General features: G+C 43.1%; 1 protein-coding gene across 2 annotated transcripts; it reads right to left on the bottom strand.

Annotated features, from left to right (window-relative positions):
* Positions 1-1,161: 1,161 nt before the first annotated feature.
* Positions 1,162-18,018, bottom strand: EZHIP (EZH inhibitory protein). 2 transcript variants are annotated; one of them, XM_017337685.3, is made up of 3 exons: positions 17,683-18,018; positions 2,638-4,114; positions 1,162-2,541 (listed from the first exon to the last, which is right to left on the bottom strand). In XM_017337685.3, exons 2-3 carry the CDS (start codon positions 3,367-3,369, stop codon positions 1,492-1,494), a joined length of 1,782 nt encoding a protein of 593 aa, XP_017193174.2. In that variant the 5' UTR covers positions 3,370-4,114; positions 17,683-18,018; the 3' UTR covers positions 1,162-1,491. The 2 variants fall into 2 exon arrangements, with proteins under 2 accessions (XP_017193174.2, XP_051690662.1); XM_051834702.2 differs by having other exon boundaries at positions 1,162-4,114; positions 17,683-18,017.
* Positions 18,019-19,913: the final 1,895 nt, after the last annotated feature.

The following is a 19,913-nucleotide window of genomic DNA, read 5'->3' as shown; positions in this document are numbered from 1 at the left end:
TTAGCATCTCATATGAGCGGCAGTTCCGAGTTCCAGCTGCTCCACTTCCTTTTCAGCTCCCTGGAAATGCCCTCGGAAAGCAGCAGGTGGCCCATGAACTCAGGCCTCTGCACCCACAGTAGGAGACTCAGGTGATGCCTCTGGCTCCTGGCTTCCGCCTGGCCCAGCCCTAGCGATTGTGGCCATTTGGGGAGTGAACCAGAGGCTGGAAGCTTTGTCTCTCCCCACCCTCCTCTCTCTCTGTAACTGCCTTTTAAGTGAGTAAATCTTTAACAAATAAAAATAAAAAATAAATTATATTTATTTAATGTCAGAGAGAGAGAGAAAGAATGGGAGACAGAGAATTATCTCCCATTGCTGGTTCACTTCCCAAATTTCCCAACAGCTAGGCCTGAGACATGATGAAGGCACAAACTAGGAACTCAGTCTGGATCTTCTGGGTATGTGGCGGTGACCCAAGTACTTTAGCCTTCACCTACTTTACTTTTTGGGGAAAACAAACAAACAAACAAACAACCTGAATTGAGTTTTATCACAAAAGCAGTGACATGGTCACGACTGAAAATATAGAATATAGACTAAAACCATATCATCTCTCATTTCAAAAATGAGATAAGTATCCTGATGGTGTATGCCATTCATTTCTCTCCACACATACACTTATCCTCTCATATTTCTCACACAGTCACTGCTTTTAAAAATGGCATCATTCATTACAGCATTAATTGCACTGAATATCTGACAGTTTTCCTATCAGTCATCAACCCTGAAACACCCTCACAAGTTTACCCCCACACCTCCCTTGCTCCCTCCCTCCCTCCCTCCGAAGTTTAGAAGCCCCTGTTCCTAACACCTAAAATTTTTCTTCTAGAAACTGAGACCTTCCGGGCTCAGGTCCCCTATTCCTACTGTTCTATGCTTCCTGATCTTGGGTCTTCCTCCCCCACCCCATTCCTACTTTGGGCCATCCCCCCTCCCCCTTCCTGGATCAGGAAGTGTTTCCTGACCCTAGGTATCCCCCCCCACCCTTCCTTTTCTCCAGATACCTTGGTTAAAAACCTCCTCCCCCCTTTGATTCCTTCTCCCTGCGAAGCGTCAGCTAGCATGCTAGGAACTTCTTTTAATCCCCCAAATATGATAGGACCGCGATTAAAAAAAGAAAGAGAGAGTTTTGATGAAAACAGCATCTAAGTTTTATTGGTAAAAACATTTCATACGGAAAGTCAACTTGGAAAATATAACTCTCAACTTCGGGGCAAAGGCAAACCACTTTCAAGGACCAGGGGGCCTGGAATCTAGGGCCACCAGTAGGTAAGTGCTGCAGTGAGCGGGAAAGGAGGCTTCACCTCTGGCCACAATAGGATTAACAGCAAAAACTCTTACACACCTAAATAAAGGGGAGCCCGTTCACCCAGTGGGTGGCTGTTAGCTCCTTTCACAAACCTTGGGGAAACTAACAGAGGGGCACAGCACAATACTGGGGTTGCTGACTTAAGTCTCCTCCGTCTCCTCCGTCTCCTCCTCCTCCTCCTCCTCCTCCTCCGGAGATGCAGAACTCAGAGCCTCAACCTCAGGCATAAGAGCGCGCCGAAGGCTAGCAGGGCTGGGAGTACGGATGGAGTTCAGACCCAGAAACACAGGAGAGGAGGAAGAGGAACCACCGTCGGAAGATGCAGAGGAAGAGGGGATGGGGATAGGGATGGGGACAGGGACGGGGACAGGGGCCCGGGTGGGGGTGGAGGAGGAAGAGGAGGAGGAGGAGTAAGACCCAGAGGAGGAGGAGGGACTGCTCCCACCACACTTGCCAGGGGGACAATAAAACCTTCCCGGAGGTGAGGGCGAGGAGGCACGCATACGGACTGCGTGCCAGACAGGCGGCGGAGGCCGGCTCTCCACTTCACGTTCGGGAGACTCAGGGCTGCTATCAAAGACCAGCTTTCGTAAGGGGCACCCACGAGGAGAATAATGATTCTCCTCAGCGGGATCCGGCCCAGGCCTGGGCACAGATCGGCAGGTGACAGTGGCCGACCTTCTCGGAGCTGGGCGTCTCCGGGAGATACGATCTGGCATCTCGGCGCCACCGCCACCGCCACCACCACGACCACGGCCTGGACCGGATGCCCCGCTGTTGCAAACGGGACCCGGCGCAGAGGCAGTGCGCCGAGCCGCGGAGCCCGAAGGGGTGGTGCGCCTTCGGACAGGGAGGACCGGCAGAGTGGCGCGGCTTCGGGAAGCAGGATCCCGCAGAGTGGTGCGGCCGCGGGAAGAAGGGCTCAGCGGCGCGGCGCGGCGGCGTGCAGCGGGGCTCGGCGTCGGGGCGCGGCGGCGTGGAACCGGACCCGTCTGGGTGGCGCGGCTTCGGCAAGCAGGGCCCGTCTGGGTGCCACGGCTTCGGCAAGCAGGGCCCGTCTGGGTGCCGCGGACTCGAACAGCAGGACCCGGCTGGGTGGCGCGGCCTCCGTCAGCAGGAATCGGTGAAGCTGCGCGGCGTCGGATAGAAGGGCCTGGAGCAGATGCGCGGCCTCCGACAGCAGCAGGTGCCTGGGTTGGAAGAGCAGAAATTGGTGCTGGTGCACCGCTGCTGGCGGCAGAGCCTGGTGGCTTGGCCTGGCTTCGGAGGGCAGGGCCTGACCCTACCGCTTGAGTGCGGAGGCTTCGGCTGCGCTGAGACCCAGAAGATGGCGGCTCAGGGTCGGCAGCCCCAGGAATCACGGGGCGCTCTGGAGGCTGAGCGGCCTGCTTACGGCTGGACTGCTTCTTGCGACGCTTGGTCTCAGGGCTCTTCGTCAGGGACGCGTGGCCTTCGAGCTGGTCGGTGCCCTCCAGGGATTGCCCCAGAGTGTCCGCAGTGCCGGTCGCAGGCTCCTTAACAGACGTGTGGAGACCAGGGCTGCCCTGCAGGTCGCAATTCTCTGCCTGCACACTGGTGGGCAGCCCCGAGTCTTCCTGCACGTAGGAAATGGCGGCGGCAGCGGCAGCGGCGGCTGCTGCACCAGTATCGCCACCTCCGCTGAGCAGCACGCCATCCAACAGATCGCCTGAGGCAGGGGCGGCCAAGGCCAGCGGATAGCGGTTGCTGGGCCTGCAGGCATCGCCGGAGGCAAAGTCGGCCTCCTTCCGCCCTCCAGGCACCTCATTGGGCTGGTGCTCCTTCTCATTCTCAAAGCGCGACTGGGTGGCCATACTGCCCAATTCTCGCTGAGAGACTGGCTCAGAGACGGAGGAGGGCGGCTGCGGCGGCTGCGGCGGCTGCGGCGGCTGCGGCGGTGGTGGCGGCTGCTCCCGTGGCTGAGTGTAACAAAGAGTGGTATAGCCCCGAGGATGGGTGTGGCCGGCCAAATCTTTGTCTCTGATTGGCGAGCTGGGCATCACGTGACACTTCTCGGCTTTTCGAAGCTTCCCAACCCCCACAGCCGCCAGGCGTCTGACGCTCTGGGAGGCGGGAGGCCTCAAGCGGCAGGCGGGGAACGGGGGGAGGGGCAGAAAGGAGGATTGGGGGGGTCAGGGGGGATGGGGGATGGGAGGGTGGTGTGCGCCCTTTTTCCAGGGACTAGCTCAAACAGGTATATTCCACTTCTGTGGAGTCTACCTTAGCCTGGTCGCTAGTGTTGAGTTTGTGGGCCCTCAAGACAGTGTGTTTGAGAAACGGGGCCGCGTTTCAAAAACAAGGCTGCGGCAAGATGTCTGCGGCAAGATGTCTGCGGCAAGATGACTTGAACGAGTTGTGGCACCTCCAGATCAGCTTGTGGGCACCATTCTGGTGGCTCAATATCGAGCGATCCCTTGAGAGCAGTGCCACACTGGACAACGGGCTATATCCCCTGGCCAGATGTCCCTCCTGGTATCTAGTCAGGACAGTGAACCCCTGTGTGCCTCCTGGGGGGATGGTCCCATAGCTCCTCCAGGCAGCTGGAGGGTTCCACACTGGGCCTCGAGGGTTTTCAGCTTGGCAAAAGGCCAGAGGGAAACAAAAAGAATCGGTTCTATAGTGTCTTGACTCCAGATGTACAGTTCTGCCGTTTCCCTCAGGTTCTGCACACCGGAGAGGCGTTTAGAATTTTCCAGTAAAACGTTTCTCCCTGCTTTGTCCCCTGGGGCACAGGCAGCGGGATGCCTAGGATTAAAGGTGATACTGTCCTTAAATATGCATCGACATTTGTACAGTCTGTATAGTAATTCACAGATGAACGTAATTTATCTGGACTAATCTCTAGTTTCTGTTCATATAAATATGTGACCACAGACTGGATGGTTAATATTTGTACACTCATTTTTAGTCATCATTACAAAAGGGTCATGCGTTCAGTACCCAAAACAGAAAAGCAAATGTGTGAAAACTAGCTCTAAAATGCCCATGTACCAATCGGCAAATACCTGGGATTTTTAGTCACGTCACTCTAGAAACGCATTCATACACATTTCGTCGTTTTAAGGAAATGGACTTATTTATGCACACATATTTTAACTTGCTTTTTTGGGGTCCAGAACACACACTTTTTATGTCAATAAATACATTTCCATAAGGCATTTTGCACCTAAAAAATACACCTCTTAGGGAGGAGGCTTGTATTTTCCAGTATTCCTATATTGTCAAACCCTTACACATCTTTTCACACCGTGAGGCACACTGTCACCAAACATTGTTCATACCCTCAAATAAATACTTGTAGCTAAATTCTCAGAAGGGGAAATTCTCAGTACAAGTCCATGCACAATTATAATTCTTCGATAAAAATATTGGCAAACTGCTCTCCTGAAAATTGCTGTTAAAATTTGAGCAGAATAGAAAGGTATTTAAGGGAATGGGTGAGCAACTGGACTGAAACACAACTCAAAAATAGAATGGAATGGTATTTGGAGTGTACAATAGTGTGGAATGGAAAATGGATTTGAAATGGAATGCAGAATGGGATGAAATCGATACTGACAGCAAGTGGAAACGAATAAAATGGAGTAATAGAATATGGGTTTGAACAGGACATGCACAGGAAAATTGAATGGGATGGAAATTGAATAGAATATCACTGGAAAAGGGAATGAAACACAATTGAAATAAATAATATTATATGGAATAAAACAAAAGTATGAGGCAAAGAAGAAATGGAGTATAGTGTGAAAAATATTAAAGGAAATAGAAGGAAACCAAAATAAATAATATAAAATGGGATGGGATGTACAAATGACCTGAAATAATGGAACTATGACATATGCACTACAGATTTTAAAATAGCAGAAAAGAATGGAATGAAATATATAATAAAAATTCATAATGAGAATAGGAATGGAATATGGAAAATGAAATATTAAAAATACAGGGTGGAGTATTTTGTGTTGTGAAACAACATCTATTTCATCCTCATGGCTTTTATAGAGCTAGAATTCAGACAGGACCCAGATGGAGCAACTGGCTTCAGTCTGTCCCAGCCCTGGCTGTGGCCGGCAGTTGGGACATCAATCTTACGAATTAGCAATGGGATCTCTCTCTCTCTCTCTCTCTGGCAGTTGCTTTGCTTTTCAAATTAAATAAATACTTTTTAAATACCTTGTAAAAAGTAAAGCTGGGAGGTGGGCATTTGGTGAGCTGGTTAAATGCCTCTTGGGATGCCCACGACCCGGATCAGAGCACCTGGGTTTGAGTCAGACAGGATATAGTAGGGATGGTTTGTCTGTGCTCCACCGTGTCTGAAACCTCAGCTGGGAAATTTAAATGGCTTCCGAAGTCATGAGGGAAAGAAAGATGACTTTCATTCTTTTCATACTTTACTTTCTGAATGTTTTCAGTGAGTCTATATTGCTTTTGTACTCTGGAATAAAATGCCTATTTGCATTTTTGAAAACAACAATGTACAATTAAAACAATAAACATAAAAATGTTCAGATTTTAAGTAGTTCTAACACAAAGGGACCCCTTGTACTACTAGAGGGCTTTATAAATTCACAGCACCTTTTACAGATGAAAATTTGATGATATGATAATGCATATGTAAAAATCTCACATGTAATCTATGTGATGCCACAATTCCTATTCTGGGCATATGAAATGCTCATATATACTCACAGTGTTATAAGGTGATAATTAAAGTGTCATTTATCTTTTATTTATTTAAATTTATATTTAATAATTTTATATGTGGGATATAATATGATATTTTGCCATACAAATACTATGTAATGATAAAATCAGGGTACTTACCATATCTATCACTTCAAACACTCATCATTATATTGAGAAAAAAATTTTTAGCTATTTTGAAATATACAGTAAACTATGGTTAACTGTAGGCACCCTACTGTGATAATTAGAACTTACTCCTCCTATTGAACTATAATTGTATTTCCGTAAACCAGACTCTCCTCATTCTTCTTTCTGCTCTACCCATCCCAGCCTCTGGTAACCACAATTCTACTCTCAATGGCTATGACATCATCTTCTGCAGCTTCGACATATTAGTGAGAACATGTGGTATTTCTCTTTCTGTGCCTGGCATATTTCATTTAACATAACGTCTTTCAGTTATTTCCATGTTGACACAAATGACAGGATTTAAGTTTTTATGGCTGAGTAATACTTCATTGTGCACACAGAACACACATTTTTTTAATCCTTTAATCCACTGATGGTTATTTTCCTTTCTTCGCTATAGTGCTACAAGAACTATGGAAGTACAGATGTCTCTTTGATATACTGATTTCCTTTCTTTTGGATATATGCCCAGTTGTGGGATTGCTGGATCAAATGGTATTTCCATTTTTCACTCTTGATAAACCTCTATACTGTTTTTCCATAATGACTGCATTAAATTACATTCCTACCAACAATGTATAAGACTTCCATTTTCTCCACATACTTGCCAGCACTTATCATCTGTATTTTGATAATATCCACTCTAACTGGGATGAGATGGTATCTCATCATTTTCATTTGTATTTCTGTGATGATGACTATAGTGATGTGCATTTTTTCATATGCTAACTGGCTATCTATATGTCCTCTTTTGAGGAATATGCAACCCATTTTGACATGTGAATGATATTCTTCACAGACAATCCTAAAATTCATATGAAACCACAAAAGATCTCAAAGATCCAAAACAATCCCAAGCACACAGAATAAAGCTGAAAGCAGCATACTACCAGATTTCAGAATATATCTCAAAACTATAGTAACCAAAACAGAATGGTACTGGCATATTAACAAACACATAGACCAAAGCAACAGAATAAAGAACCTAGAAATAAACGCACATATTTGGGGCCAGCATTGTGGCATAGTGGGTAAAGCCGCTGCCTGTGAAGCTGGCATCCAAATGGGTGCTGGTTTGAGTCCTGGCTGCTCCACTTCTGATCCAGCTCCCTGTTAATGTACCTGGGAAAGCATCAGAATATGGCCCAAATGCTTGGGGCCCTGCAGCCATGTGGGAGACCCAGAAGAAGCTTCTGACTCCTGCTACATCTAGCCCAGCCCTGGCTGTTGCGGCTATTTGGGGAATGAACCAGTAGATGGAAGATCTCTCTGTCCCTCCCTCTCTCTCTCTCTCCATAACCCTTCCAAATAAATAAATCTTTTTTAAAAAATAAAATAAATGCACATATTTATAATCAACTGATTTTCAGGGTAGCAGGAATACATAATGGGAAAGGGACAATCTTTGCTACAAATAGTCCTGGAGAAACTATATATCTACAAACAGATGAATTTTGACCTGTAACTCTCACATATACAAGAATCAACTCAAAATTGGATAAAGATTTAAATGTAAAATATGCGACTGTGAGAAGAACACATAAGGGAAATGCACTAGGATATTAGTTTGGCAAAGTTTTTGCTGCTGTTGTTATTTTTTTGGCTATGACCTCAAAAGTATAAGAAACAAAAGCAAAAGGAGAAAAATGGGATTACATCAAAATACAAAGCTTCTGCACAGCAAACATTCAGCAGAGTGAAGAGACAACCTGCCAAATGGGAGAAAATGTTTGCAAACTATTCATCTGACAAGAGATTAATATCCAGAATCTATAATGATTGCAATAGCCACAACAAAATAAATCAAATTAAAATATGGGCAAATGATCCATATAGTATCCTTTATTTTTAAAAATCTGAAACAGCATAAATTTCCCATAGAATATTCAGTGTTCATAGAATAAACATGTAGCCTTTATAGGATGCTTTTTGAAAAACTTTTAATGCCATGGGAAAATGGTTGTTATATTATGCCCTCCCAAATATCTGATATACTATCTACTGATATTCTTATACTTTTTTCTTTTTTTAAGATTTATTTTATTTATTTGATAGGCAGAGTTAGAAAGAGAGAGAGAGAGAGGGAGAATCTCCCCAAATGGCTGGGGCTGGGCTAAGCCAGGCCAAAGTCAGGAGCCAGGAGATTCTTCCAGGTCTCCCACAAGGGTGCAGGGGCCCAAGCACTTGTCCCAGCTTCTTCTGCCTTCCCATGGGCATTAGTAGGGAGCTTGCTCATAAGTGGAGCAAACAGGACTTGAACAGGTGCCCTTATGGGATACCGGCACTGCAGCTTTACCTGCTATGCCACAATGCCAGCCTCACCTATTTATTTTTATATTTACCTAGATTTCTACATACATTAGCATTTTATTCTCCCTAGTGTAGCTTTTCTCAGGCAGGGGAATTCTGCCCCCACCCAAGGGGAAATGTAAAAATGTTTGTAGACTGCCACAATTAGGCAGGGGGTGATGCTATTGGCATCTAGAGTGTGGGGACGAGGGATGCTGCTTAACCTCTTCAATGCACAAGGGAACCTCTGACAACTGAATTACCTGACCCCAAATGCTGATAGTGTCAAGGTTGATAAATCTTACATTACATCGTATAGACAGTTTCAAAAACTTGAAGAGATTTTAGAGGTGGGTATAAGGTGCACTGGTTAAGATATAGCTTAGTATGTGGACATCCCATATTGTAATGCCTCGGTTCAAGTCCTGGATATTTTTCTGATTCCATCTTCCTGCTAATGTGTACCCTGGAAGATAGATTGAGTATTTGAGATCCTGTCACCCTTGTGGGAGACACAGACTGAGTTCCCAGCTCCTGGCTTCAGACTGGCCCAGCCAAAGTTTTACAGGCATTTGGGGGGAATGAACCAGCAGATGGGAGATCCCTATTTCTCTTTCTCTGCCTTTCAAACTAACTAGATAAATATATATATATATATATTAAGATTTATTTATTTATTTGAAAGGCAGAGTTACAGAAGCAGAGTAAGGGGAGGGGAGAGGGAGAGGGAGAGGAAGGTCTTCCATTTCTGGTTCACTCCCCAAATGGCTGCAATGGCTAGAGCTGGGCCTATCCAAAGCCAGGAGCCTGAAACTTCTTCCAGGCCTTCCACATGGGTGCAGGGGCCAAAGGACAATCCTCCATTGCTTTCTCAGGCACATTAGCAGGGGAGCTGGACTGGAAGTGGAGCAGCCAGGACTTGACCAATTGCCCATATGGGATGCTGGCACGGCAGGTGGCAGCTTTACCCACTATGCCACAGCACTTGCCACAATAAATAAATACTCTAAAGAATTTGAATCACAGCAGTGAGCATTTCCAAATTGTAGACAATGAGATATGGCTGCACATCAATCGCAAGTGATGTAGAACGATTGCTGAGAGCTATGTGTGTAAGCAACTTTTCTGTGATAATTTTGTACTTTATAATTAGTATAAAGTATATTTTTGAAAAAAAGTCATTTTATAAACTCATCTTCCTCAACAAGCGGCAAATATTTTTCACAGAGTACTACTCATCATTTAAGAAATTATTTAGCTTAGGAATTTAAAGTTCAGGCTGGCATTGTGGCATAGAGAATTAAACTACTGCTTGCGGAGCTGGTATCCTGTACCAGAGAGTGCTGGTTCGAGTACTAGTTGCTCCATCTCTGATCTAGCACCCTGCTATTGTGCCAAGTTATTGGACCCTTGCCCATCCACATGGGAGACACAGGTGGAGCTCCTGGGCAGTTGGCTTTAGCTGGGCCTAGCCCTAGCTATTGTGGCTATGCTGGGGAAGAACCAACAGACAGGAGATTTCTTTCACTGTCTTCCTCTCGGTCACGCTGCCTTTCAAAGAAATAAAGTAAATCTTTTTTTAGACATGTATTTATTTATTTGAAAGGCAGCGATACAGGGAGAGAAGGGAAGAGGGAGAGAGAGAGATACCATCTGCCAGTTCACTCCCTAAATGGCTGCAATGGCTGGGGCTGGGCCAGGTGGAAGCCAGGAGCCAGGAGTTTCATCCAGGTCTCCCATGTGGGTGCATTTTTTTGCTCTTTTCCCAGGTGCATTAGCAAGGAACTGGATTGGAAGTGGAGTATCTGAGACTCAAACTGGCGTCCATATGGGATGCTGGCACTGCAGGCGAGGCTTAACCCATTATGCCACGGTGCTGGCCCAAAAATCTTTTTTAATAAAAGAATTAAATTTCACCTCATTTAAATGGAGGTGAAATATACATATATATTAATATACATATATTAATATAAGCACATTATATTATCCAATATATTACTATACAATATATTATACATATATGTATAATATACATATATTAATATATTAATATACATATATATTTGTTCATGATCATGTATCTCCTGATTTTCAGACTTCTAATCAAAGCATTAGTTTCCAAATATTTATATTGGATTAATATATAAAGAAAACATTTTTGATAACATAATGTTTCTGATGTGTAAAAAGGAGTGTGATGGGCCAGTGCCATGGCTCACTTGGCTAATCCTCCGCCTGCGGCGCTGGCACCCCAGGTTCTAATCCCAGTTGGGGCACCAGGTTCTAGTCCCAGTTGCTCCTCTTCCAGTCCAGCTCTCTGCTGTGGCCAGGGAGTGCAGCGGAGGATGGCCCAAGTGCTTGGGTCCCTGCACCTGCTTGGGACACCAGGAGGAAGTACCCGGCTCCTGGATTCAGATCAGCACAGCACTGGCCGTAGCAGCCATTAGGGGAGTGAACCAACAGAAGTGACCTTTCTCTCTGTCACTCTCTCACTATCTATACCTCTCTCTCTGTCTCTCTCTCACTGTCTGACTCTGCCTGGCAAAAAAGGAGTGTGATGGATCATTATAATCTCACCACCACTCCAAGGATTGGCTTAGAAACAGGTATTTCCTAGTGATATACAATGAGATATAGATGCACAGCCTTTAAGAGCTTTGGGAAAATGTTTTGAAGCTCTTAAAAATTAAGGACATGAAATAGATTGTTTACATAGAAAGAATGCATATATGAAATGTGGGAATTAGTAAACAAATTTAGTATGATCACTGGCTATAATGTCAATATTACAGAATTGAGTTAAATTTCTCTAACTAGCATGAAAAATTATAAGCAAATTTTTTTCTTACTTTTAAAAATTTATTTATTTGTAAGCCAGAGTGACAGAGGAGGAGAGACCTTCCATTTCTTAATTCACTCCTCAAATGGCCACAACTGCCAGGGATGGTCCAGGTCAAAGCTGGGAGCCTGGAACTCTATCTGGGTCTCCCACATGGGTGGCAGGGGTTCAAGCACTTGGGCTGTTCTCAGCTGTCTCAGCAGGTACACCTGCAGGGAGCTGGATTAGAAGCAGAGCAACGAGGACTCAAACTGGGGCTCTGATATGGGAAGCCAGTATTGTAGGGGGTGGCTTAACCTGCTGTACCACAACACTGGCCCCTGTAAGGAGAAATTTTTTAAAATCCTATTTCTTATAGCATCAGAAATAAACACCTAGGGGCATCTAATAAAAATTCACAAGACCTCATACAACATCTGAAAGAAATTTAAGAAAACTTACAATAATCTGGATATGGCATGTTTATGGATTAGAAGGCAATATTTTGAAAATTAAATTGAAGAGAGAATCTTTGTCAAATGACCCAGCGCCGTGCCTCAATAGGCTAATCCTCCACCTGCGGCGCCAGCACACCGGGTTCTAGTCCCGGATAGGGCGCTGGATTCTGTCCCTGTCGCTCCTCTTCCTGTCCAGCTCTCTGTGGTGGCCCGGGAGTGCAGTGGAGGATGGCCCAAGTCCTTGTGCCCTACACCCACATGGGAGACCAGGAGAGGCACCTGGCTCCTGGCTTCGGATCAGCGCAGTGCACTGGTTGCAGCGCGCCAGCCACAGCGGCCATTGGAGGGCAAAGGAAGACCTTTCTCTCTCTCTCTCACTGTCCACTCTGCCTGTGAAAAAAAAAATGACCCATAGATTCAATGCAATCCCAATTCAAATTTCAGATTTTAAGCACAAATTGGCAAACAGATTTGAAAATATGTTTGGAAAGCAAATATCTGAGAACAGCCAAAGCCATCCAAAAAAAAATTGTAAGGACTTGTATAGCCAGATAGCAAGACCAACCATAAAGCCATAATAATTAAAATAGTGTGGATTTTTTTGCAAGAATAGTTTTATACAGGTATAGATAAATACATGAAGGTAGTAAAAGAATACAATAAGGACATAGATTCTACAAACAAACATATGCATATTTTGTCACCTAATTTATAACAAACGTACTAATACAGTGGTCCAGGTTTATAATCATTTAAGGAAGTGGAACTGGACAAATTTGACATCCAGCCATATGCAAAATATTAATTTGGGGCTCTAACTTACACCATACACAAAAACTAATTCCAGATGGTAAAACCTCCAGGAAATAATGTATAAATATATATTGATGATATATCTGCAAAAGGACACAGCCTACTAATTATAAAATAAATCATTGATTATGCATACATACACACAGGCTCATAAACCTTATTTACAGAATAAAATCAAGAAAAGAAAAAGTAAATGCAGTTACAACATAAACTATTTCAACAGATACTTCACAAAATAAGATACTCAGATGACCAGTAAACAAATATAATACTACTCAAACTCTGTCACCAAGGATATGCAAGGTAAAATCACAATGATATATCACCAAACATCTACCAGAATAACCAAACAAAATCTACCAGTATCAAGAATTGGAGATGGCATAGAGGAACTCTAAAAGATGGTGGGAGTATAAATTGGTACTACCACTTTGGAAAATTGCTTAGCAGTACCTATTAGAGGTGAATTTATGTATTTTCTCTAAGTCACCAATTCTATCTATTAGTTTTCAGTTCCTGAATAACAGAGTACCACAAATGTAATGGCTTTAAACAATATCTACTTATTTGTTCACACTTCAGAACTTTCTGCATGGCTTATCCAAGATCTCTGCTCAGTGTCTTAACAGAGAGAAATTAGCCTGTGATATCAGTCAACCAGGCTGTTTATTTTTGGGGCCCACTTTTAGTTCCTAGAGACTTCATGTACTTCCTTGTCACATCAACCTCTCAGGGCCCACACTATATAAATCAAGGTTTCACCTGATTAGGTATGGCCCTCCCAGGATGACCTCCTGATTCGGGACCTTAATAGATCTGCAAAATCTCTTTTCCTATACAGTGTAACTAATCACAGGAGTACTCTTTCATCATATTCACAGTCTCTTCTCATACTCAATAGGGGTCACCGAAGGATAAGGGAGGGTTATTAGGCATCATCCTAGAATTCTTCCTACCACCATCAGTCCTCTGGCTCCCAGAGATCCAATATTTCCCGCATACAAAATAAATTAACCCCATACCACAGTCCCCAAATTTTTAATAGTATTACAGCTTTAGTGCAATTCTGAAATCTCATCTGAATCTTATCATCCACATCAGGCATGGATCAGATTCCAAGGTCTGATCCATCCAGCACAACTCCTGGAGCATTTTTCCTCTCTGGTTTTGGACCAGGGAAAATTTATTTCCCCCTAATATTAAAACAAACAATTGATGGGACAGGTGTAAGATAATAGCGATAAACATTCCAGTTTAATGTGGGAGAAAATCAACAAGAAAAAAAAAAAGGTTAAAAATCTAGCTGATTTGTATTAACAGTCTGCTCAAGGCAATTTAAGCCTTCTCTATTGTATACTTCAGAATACTTTCAGTCTCTGCCCACTATCTGGGCCAAGCCATATTGACAGATTTAGGTGTTTGCAAGTGGCAGCACCCCACATCCAAGCACCAAAATCTAGATGGGTTTTCCATTTGTTTCAAATAAATTTTCACACTCTTACTAGCTTTAGTGTACAGCATGACTGTCTTCCCCTGCTCAGGATCTTACAGGCTGTTGGAGCTGCTGTGTTCCTTTCTGGTGGGCTCGGGGAAAGAAGCCTTCTATACCCACCCATGCTGTCAGCTGAACTCAGTCCCCAGCAGCAGGAGGATCTGAGCCTCTATTCTTGAGCTGGGTGGCAGCCAGGGCAGTATTTTTCTGCTAGAGGCCACCTGTAGTTCCTTGTCACATGACTCCCTCCAAATGTTCGATCAGACCTCAACTATCTCAGCAATAACCTACTCCCTTCAAAGTACTCACTTGATTAGGTCTGACCCACCCATCTCAAAGGCAACTGACTTGTAACCTTACCTACAGCCACAAAAATCCTTTTTTTTTTCATATAAAGTAATAAAACTTGGAAGTGATAGCTCCTCATATTCACATGTTCCACCCACATCCAATGGGAGGAGATTAAACAAGGACAAGAGTCACTGGGGATCTCATAGGATTATGCATATGACATAAATTGTTTTGTGTGCTATAGAGATGCACAAGGATATCATCCAGAAGACATGAATAAGACATGCACAGTAGCATTATTGGACACAGCCTCAAACCAGAAACAACATAAATGTCTATCAATGGTAAATTGAATAAATTGTGGTATATTCATGAAATGGAATATTATACAATAATGAAACCAGACAAATTCCCACATGCCATAAAAATGGACAGATCTCAAAAGCATTTGTATTGAGCAAAAAAGAGTAGAAATGTACATGATTTATAATTCTGTTTGTATAATATATTAAAACAGGCAAAATGAATCAGAATAGTGTAACTTTCAGGGGTGATGGCTAAAGTAGAGATATAAAATAGGTTTCTGGGAGTGCCAATGGTTTTCTATATCTCTCTTTGTGGTTGTTACATGCATGTGTTTGCTTTATAAAATGTCATCAGTGTGTTGGCTCTTATTATTATACACTCTTCTATTTCAATGTTGTACTTCAACAAAAAATGCTAAAAAGAAAAACATCTTATGAAAGGCAAGAATTGACAAAAATATATTTCAGATGCACAATCCTTTATAAACAAGTCTCAAATCCAAAATGCTTTGAAAAATGAATTTTCCTGATTTATTCATCCACAAAACCTGACCTGCACTGACATGAAGCTATTTGTAATTTTTAGATCTTGGAGTAAATATTTATATTCTGGTTTCACTGCAGAAGTATTGTTGTATTTGATTCAGCAGTATTATTGCAGACCTCGCTTTGGATTTTGTGTAATGTATGCTTTGTGAATTCTGAAACATTCAGTCCCAAGAGTTTCAGATGAGATTGTGGCAGTGTAGTAGTGGAGGATTTTAATATAATTGTGTCAGCTGAAAACAGATCGAGCATACAAAAACTAAGAAAGACTGCAAAGAATTTATCAGATTATTTGGATTTTTTTGAGCTCTTCAGGTAGTCATATGAGGAGGACTTCAAAAAAATTCATGGAAAATTCACATTATCTTTTAATTCAGTTTCCAAAAATTTTTGAAGCTCCTGCTTGATGTATTAACTGAAACATTTCCTAGGGGCCAGTGTTGTGGAACAGCAGGAAAAGCAGCCACCTGCAATGCTGGCATCCCATATGAACACTAGTTCAAGTTTCAGCTGCTCCACCTCCAATTCAACTTCCTGCCAATGAGCCTGGGAAGGCAGTGGAGGATGGCCTAAGTGGTTGGGCCCCTCCCACATATGTGGGAGACCCGGATGAAGCTCCCGATGCCTGACTTCAGCTTGGCCTATCCCCTGCCTTTGTGGCCACATGGGGATTGAACCGGAGGATGGATGATCTCGCTTTGTCTCTCTCTCTCTGTAAATCTGCCTTTCAAATAAATAAAATAAATTTTAAAAAATAAATATTTCCTAATATTACACTGTGTTCTCATAACCAGGAAACTACCAGAATGTGGTAGATTTTTATATGCTGTTAAGTTTTATTTAAACTTTATGGATAAAAATAAAATCTATATTAATTAATGAGATAGATCCATATATATATATTTGTGTATTGGTGGCATACTATCTGGAATCAGGGTTTAGACTCCCTTCATTAAATAGATTTGGAAGATTTCTATCTTTGCTCCTAGCTTCTAAATCTTTTTTTATTGGCTTCAGTATTAGCTATTCCTTATATGAACTGAGTGACCATATTCAGAGCTCCCAGTACTTTTATCAGTAATTTGATTCCCGATCCTGGTAGAAGAACAACGTCATTTTCTGAAAAAGGTATGGCTATTGAAAAATATGTACAGAAAAAGGGAGAGAGAAAGACTACCACCGTAAATAATATAGGTGCCGAAGTCATAAGAACTTGGGAAAATGTCCCAGTTCCACCACTTACTGATTATATGACTTGCAGCAAATTAATCTTTCCAGCCTTAGTTTCTTCATGTGGAAAATAACTTCCGTATTCGCACTGTTTTCCTCAAATTTAGCAAAGTGAAATTTTCACATTACCTATGCCAATTAATGTGCAGATCTGCTTGGAGTCAAGACTAAAACATGCATGCTAATTTATACAGAGTCACAATTGACATCAACAATTGAGAGGTACTTTAGATTTAGAAATTGTGTATGTTTGAGCATTGAATCTTCTTGAAATTTGACTTAGTATTTGGACCTATTTTTCTATATAAAAGTTTTACAGATTATTTCCACATAAAATGCATCACCTATTATTTTTCTCAAAATAACACACATACATGATCTTAAAAGTTAAACAGCAACACCAGCTTTTAATGAAACCAAAACTCATTTAATTTTAAATCCACACCTGTCCCCTACTACTGCTCTGGCTGCCTGAGACAACTCCCCCCCCCCCCCCCCCCCGCCCTTCTGTTTCTCAGGCATTTACTATGATGTTTCTAATTAACAGAGTTAACAGTAATTGTGGCGTATTGCAAAAATGGCCACAAGAGAGACTTCTGACTTCTGGTTTTAGCTGCCTTGCCTAAAAAGCTGGAAATGGTCACTCGCCCCCCCCCCCCCGCCACTTTTCATATCAAGAAAAACAATCAATTTCTTTCCGGAAACAGATGCTTCTAGAGCTACAAACGTACTTACGCTACGACTTGAAAAAGTTCGTGGAACAACGAACTAAAAGAGAACTTTATTTTGGTGCAAAAAAAAAAATTGCAACCCATGCATGTGAGGGTTTTTCAAAACGCTCATGAAAAAAATTGCATACCATGATAAAAAAAAAAAAAACTACGTAGGAATTGCAAACATGTTTTTTGCACCAGATTGAACGCATCTTTTAATTCCACTTTTCCACCAACTTTTCAAAGTAGCTTTCCGAAACAATTAAGCGCTAAATGTGATCAATTACTTGGGGCTGTGTGGGCTAGCATGCGCGTGAGGGGGCTCCTACATATTCGTGGGAATTCCTTCAGGAAAATCATCCCTCACCAAGGCAGTGCGCGGTCATGCGGTGCACGGGAGGTCGGAGACGCCGGCGGGGGCAACTGTGTGCTCCGCACCTGCTGCATAAACTGTTTACCCCCCGGCGAGTGTTGGGGAGGTACCTGATGATGCTGTTTGTGTCCTGCAGGAGTGTGAGGCTGCAGAGTGTTAATTCCAAGTGCAGTTGCTACTTTGTCCTGCACAGCCTGCAGTTGTAATCCAGGATTCGCGCGTTTGTGGAGGCTCAGAACTCCGCTTCAGTCGCGTCGCAGTGGCAGCCCCTTGGTGTGGGACACCAGGCCGGGAACTCGAAGTTGTCCAGCAGCAACTTGGTGGCGCCTGGGCAGCCGAGGTCTCCAAGCTTGCGGAACGCCTCCCGGCACTCCCGCTGAGCGCCCAGGTCAGTTTTATTAGTGGACACAGCGGGTAACCACGAGTTCCGGGCGGTGCGTGTGGCTGTGATTCTTTGGAGCCCGCCCACATGAGCCTGTTTCCCATCAGGGGTGTCCTTTGCGGCCGCGAGCCTCCTGATCCGGGTTTGGACAGTAGGGTGCAGCGTGGGGCTGGAGTCAGTGATCAAGGTGCTGAGCTGTTGGGGGCAGGGAACCAGGGCAGCCAGGATTCCTGGGCTGCGGGTCTCTTTTTCCCTGCCCCGGCTTTCAGCCAGAAAGGCAAATGTGTCTTAGTGGTGGTCCTGCACCTGTTTCAGGTGGGTTTCCAGGGGGCAGGGTAGGGAGGAGGAAGTTTAGTTCCTGTTTTTGTTTTTAGATATTTATATAGTTGAAAGAAACAGTTGTGTGGCACGGAGAGGTCTTCCATCTGCTGGTTCACTCCCCAAATGACCACAATGTTCAGGGCTGAGCCAGGCTGAAGCCAGGAGCTTCTTCCAGGACTTCCCCGCGGGTGCAGGGGCCCAAGGACTTGGGGCATCTTCTGCTTTCTCAGGCCATAGCAGAGAGCTGGATCAGAAGTGGAGCAGCTGAGACTCAAACACCAGCCTGGCAGACTGGCTTAACAGACTGCACCAAAACTGTCCCCAAGATTTGCTATTTGTTGAAAATGATGCTGAGACTCTTCCCTTGATCTTAAAGTGACAGCTTTGTTTTTTTGGCTTTTGTGTGTGTGTGTGTGTGTGTGTGTGTGTGTGTGTACCATGTTGTTGAACTCTATCTGCACCTCCTTCTCCTAAGAGGTTTTACATTCAGCACACACATCTGCAGATGACCATTGAAGACTTCCTTCCTGGAGTTGGCATCACACAGCCAGCATTTTTCCACACTCATTCTGTTACATACTGCCCCATGACCACAGAAACAGTCCTGTAATTTGTTAAGTTCTCAGTAATCTCATGTGAAAAATAGGAAATAATATGTCATATTTTGAATGCAGTGTGAAGTAAATACAAGAACATTTTTGAAATATGTAATACAGCAGAAAGGAACTGGATTTATTGCATGTGATTTATATGTATATATTTATACTTTCTAAATTAATTTTCCAATAATTTCATGAGCTTAATTTTTTGTTGGCTTTATTTTAATTTTCATTTTTGCCAAGATTCAGGAACTATTCTGGATGCTGCATGGGTAAAAACTCATCCATATTTGACAAGTCAACCTAAAGTTTAGGTTACCATTCTTCTTTTTATCACATTTTTAAAATTTTTTAAGTTAATATTTTTGAGATACCATATTTTTAATTTACATTATAATCAAATCCTTAATGGCTCTACTAAACAGTTTAACAATTAAAAATAAAAAGACCATAGTCCAGCAGGAGAATAGGCAAGGGCTATTAACAATAAAAATTTTAATCTAGCAATTTCAGTCTGGCTTTTAAATTTAGGTCTTTGGTCCATCATCCATATGATGAGAGGTAAGGAACTAATTTCATTCTTCATTTATATGTCCAGTTTTTCCAGCACCATTTAAACACTCTCCTTTCTCCATTGTATGTTCTGGAGATTTTTGTCAAAAGTCAGTTGGCTGTATGTATCTGAATTAAATTCTGGGCTCTCTATTCTGTTTAATTTGTTTTTGTGCCAGCTTTTGTGCCAATACCTTGCTGTTTTAATTATGATAGCTTTGTGCTATGCTTTGAAATCAGGTATTGTGATGCCCCCAGCTTGATTTTTTTCCCCCCCTCAGAACCACTTTGGCTATTCAGAATAGTTTTTTGTGATCCCATATGAATTTTTGGATTTTTTTCTAATTCTATAAAGGATAGCACTTTAAGAAGATTTACTTACTTGAAAGGCAGATTATAGAGAGGGAGAGACAGAGAAAGAGATCTTCCATCCACAGATATACTCTCCAAATGGCCACATCAACTGGGGCCGGGCCAGGCTGGGGCC

This window comes from Oryctolagus cuniculus, chromosome X, assembly GCF_964237555.1.
Source record: "Oryctolagus cuniculus chromosome X, mOryCun1.1, whole genome shotgun sequence".
Taxonomy (NCBI): domain Eukaryota; kingdom Metazoa; phylum Chordata; class Mammalia; order Lagomorpha; family Leporidae; genus Oryctolagus; species Oryctolagus cuniculus.
The sequence above is the reverse complement of the archived record's forward strand: the minus strand, read 5'-3'. Positions and strand labels throughout refer to the sequence as shown.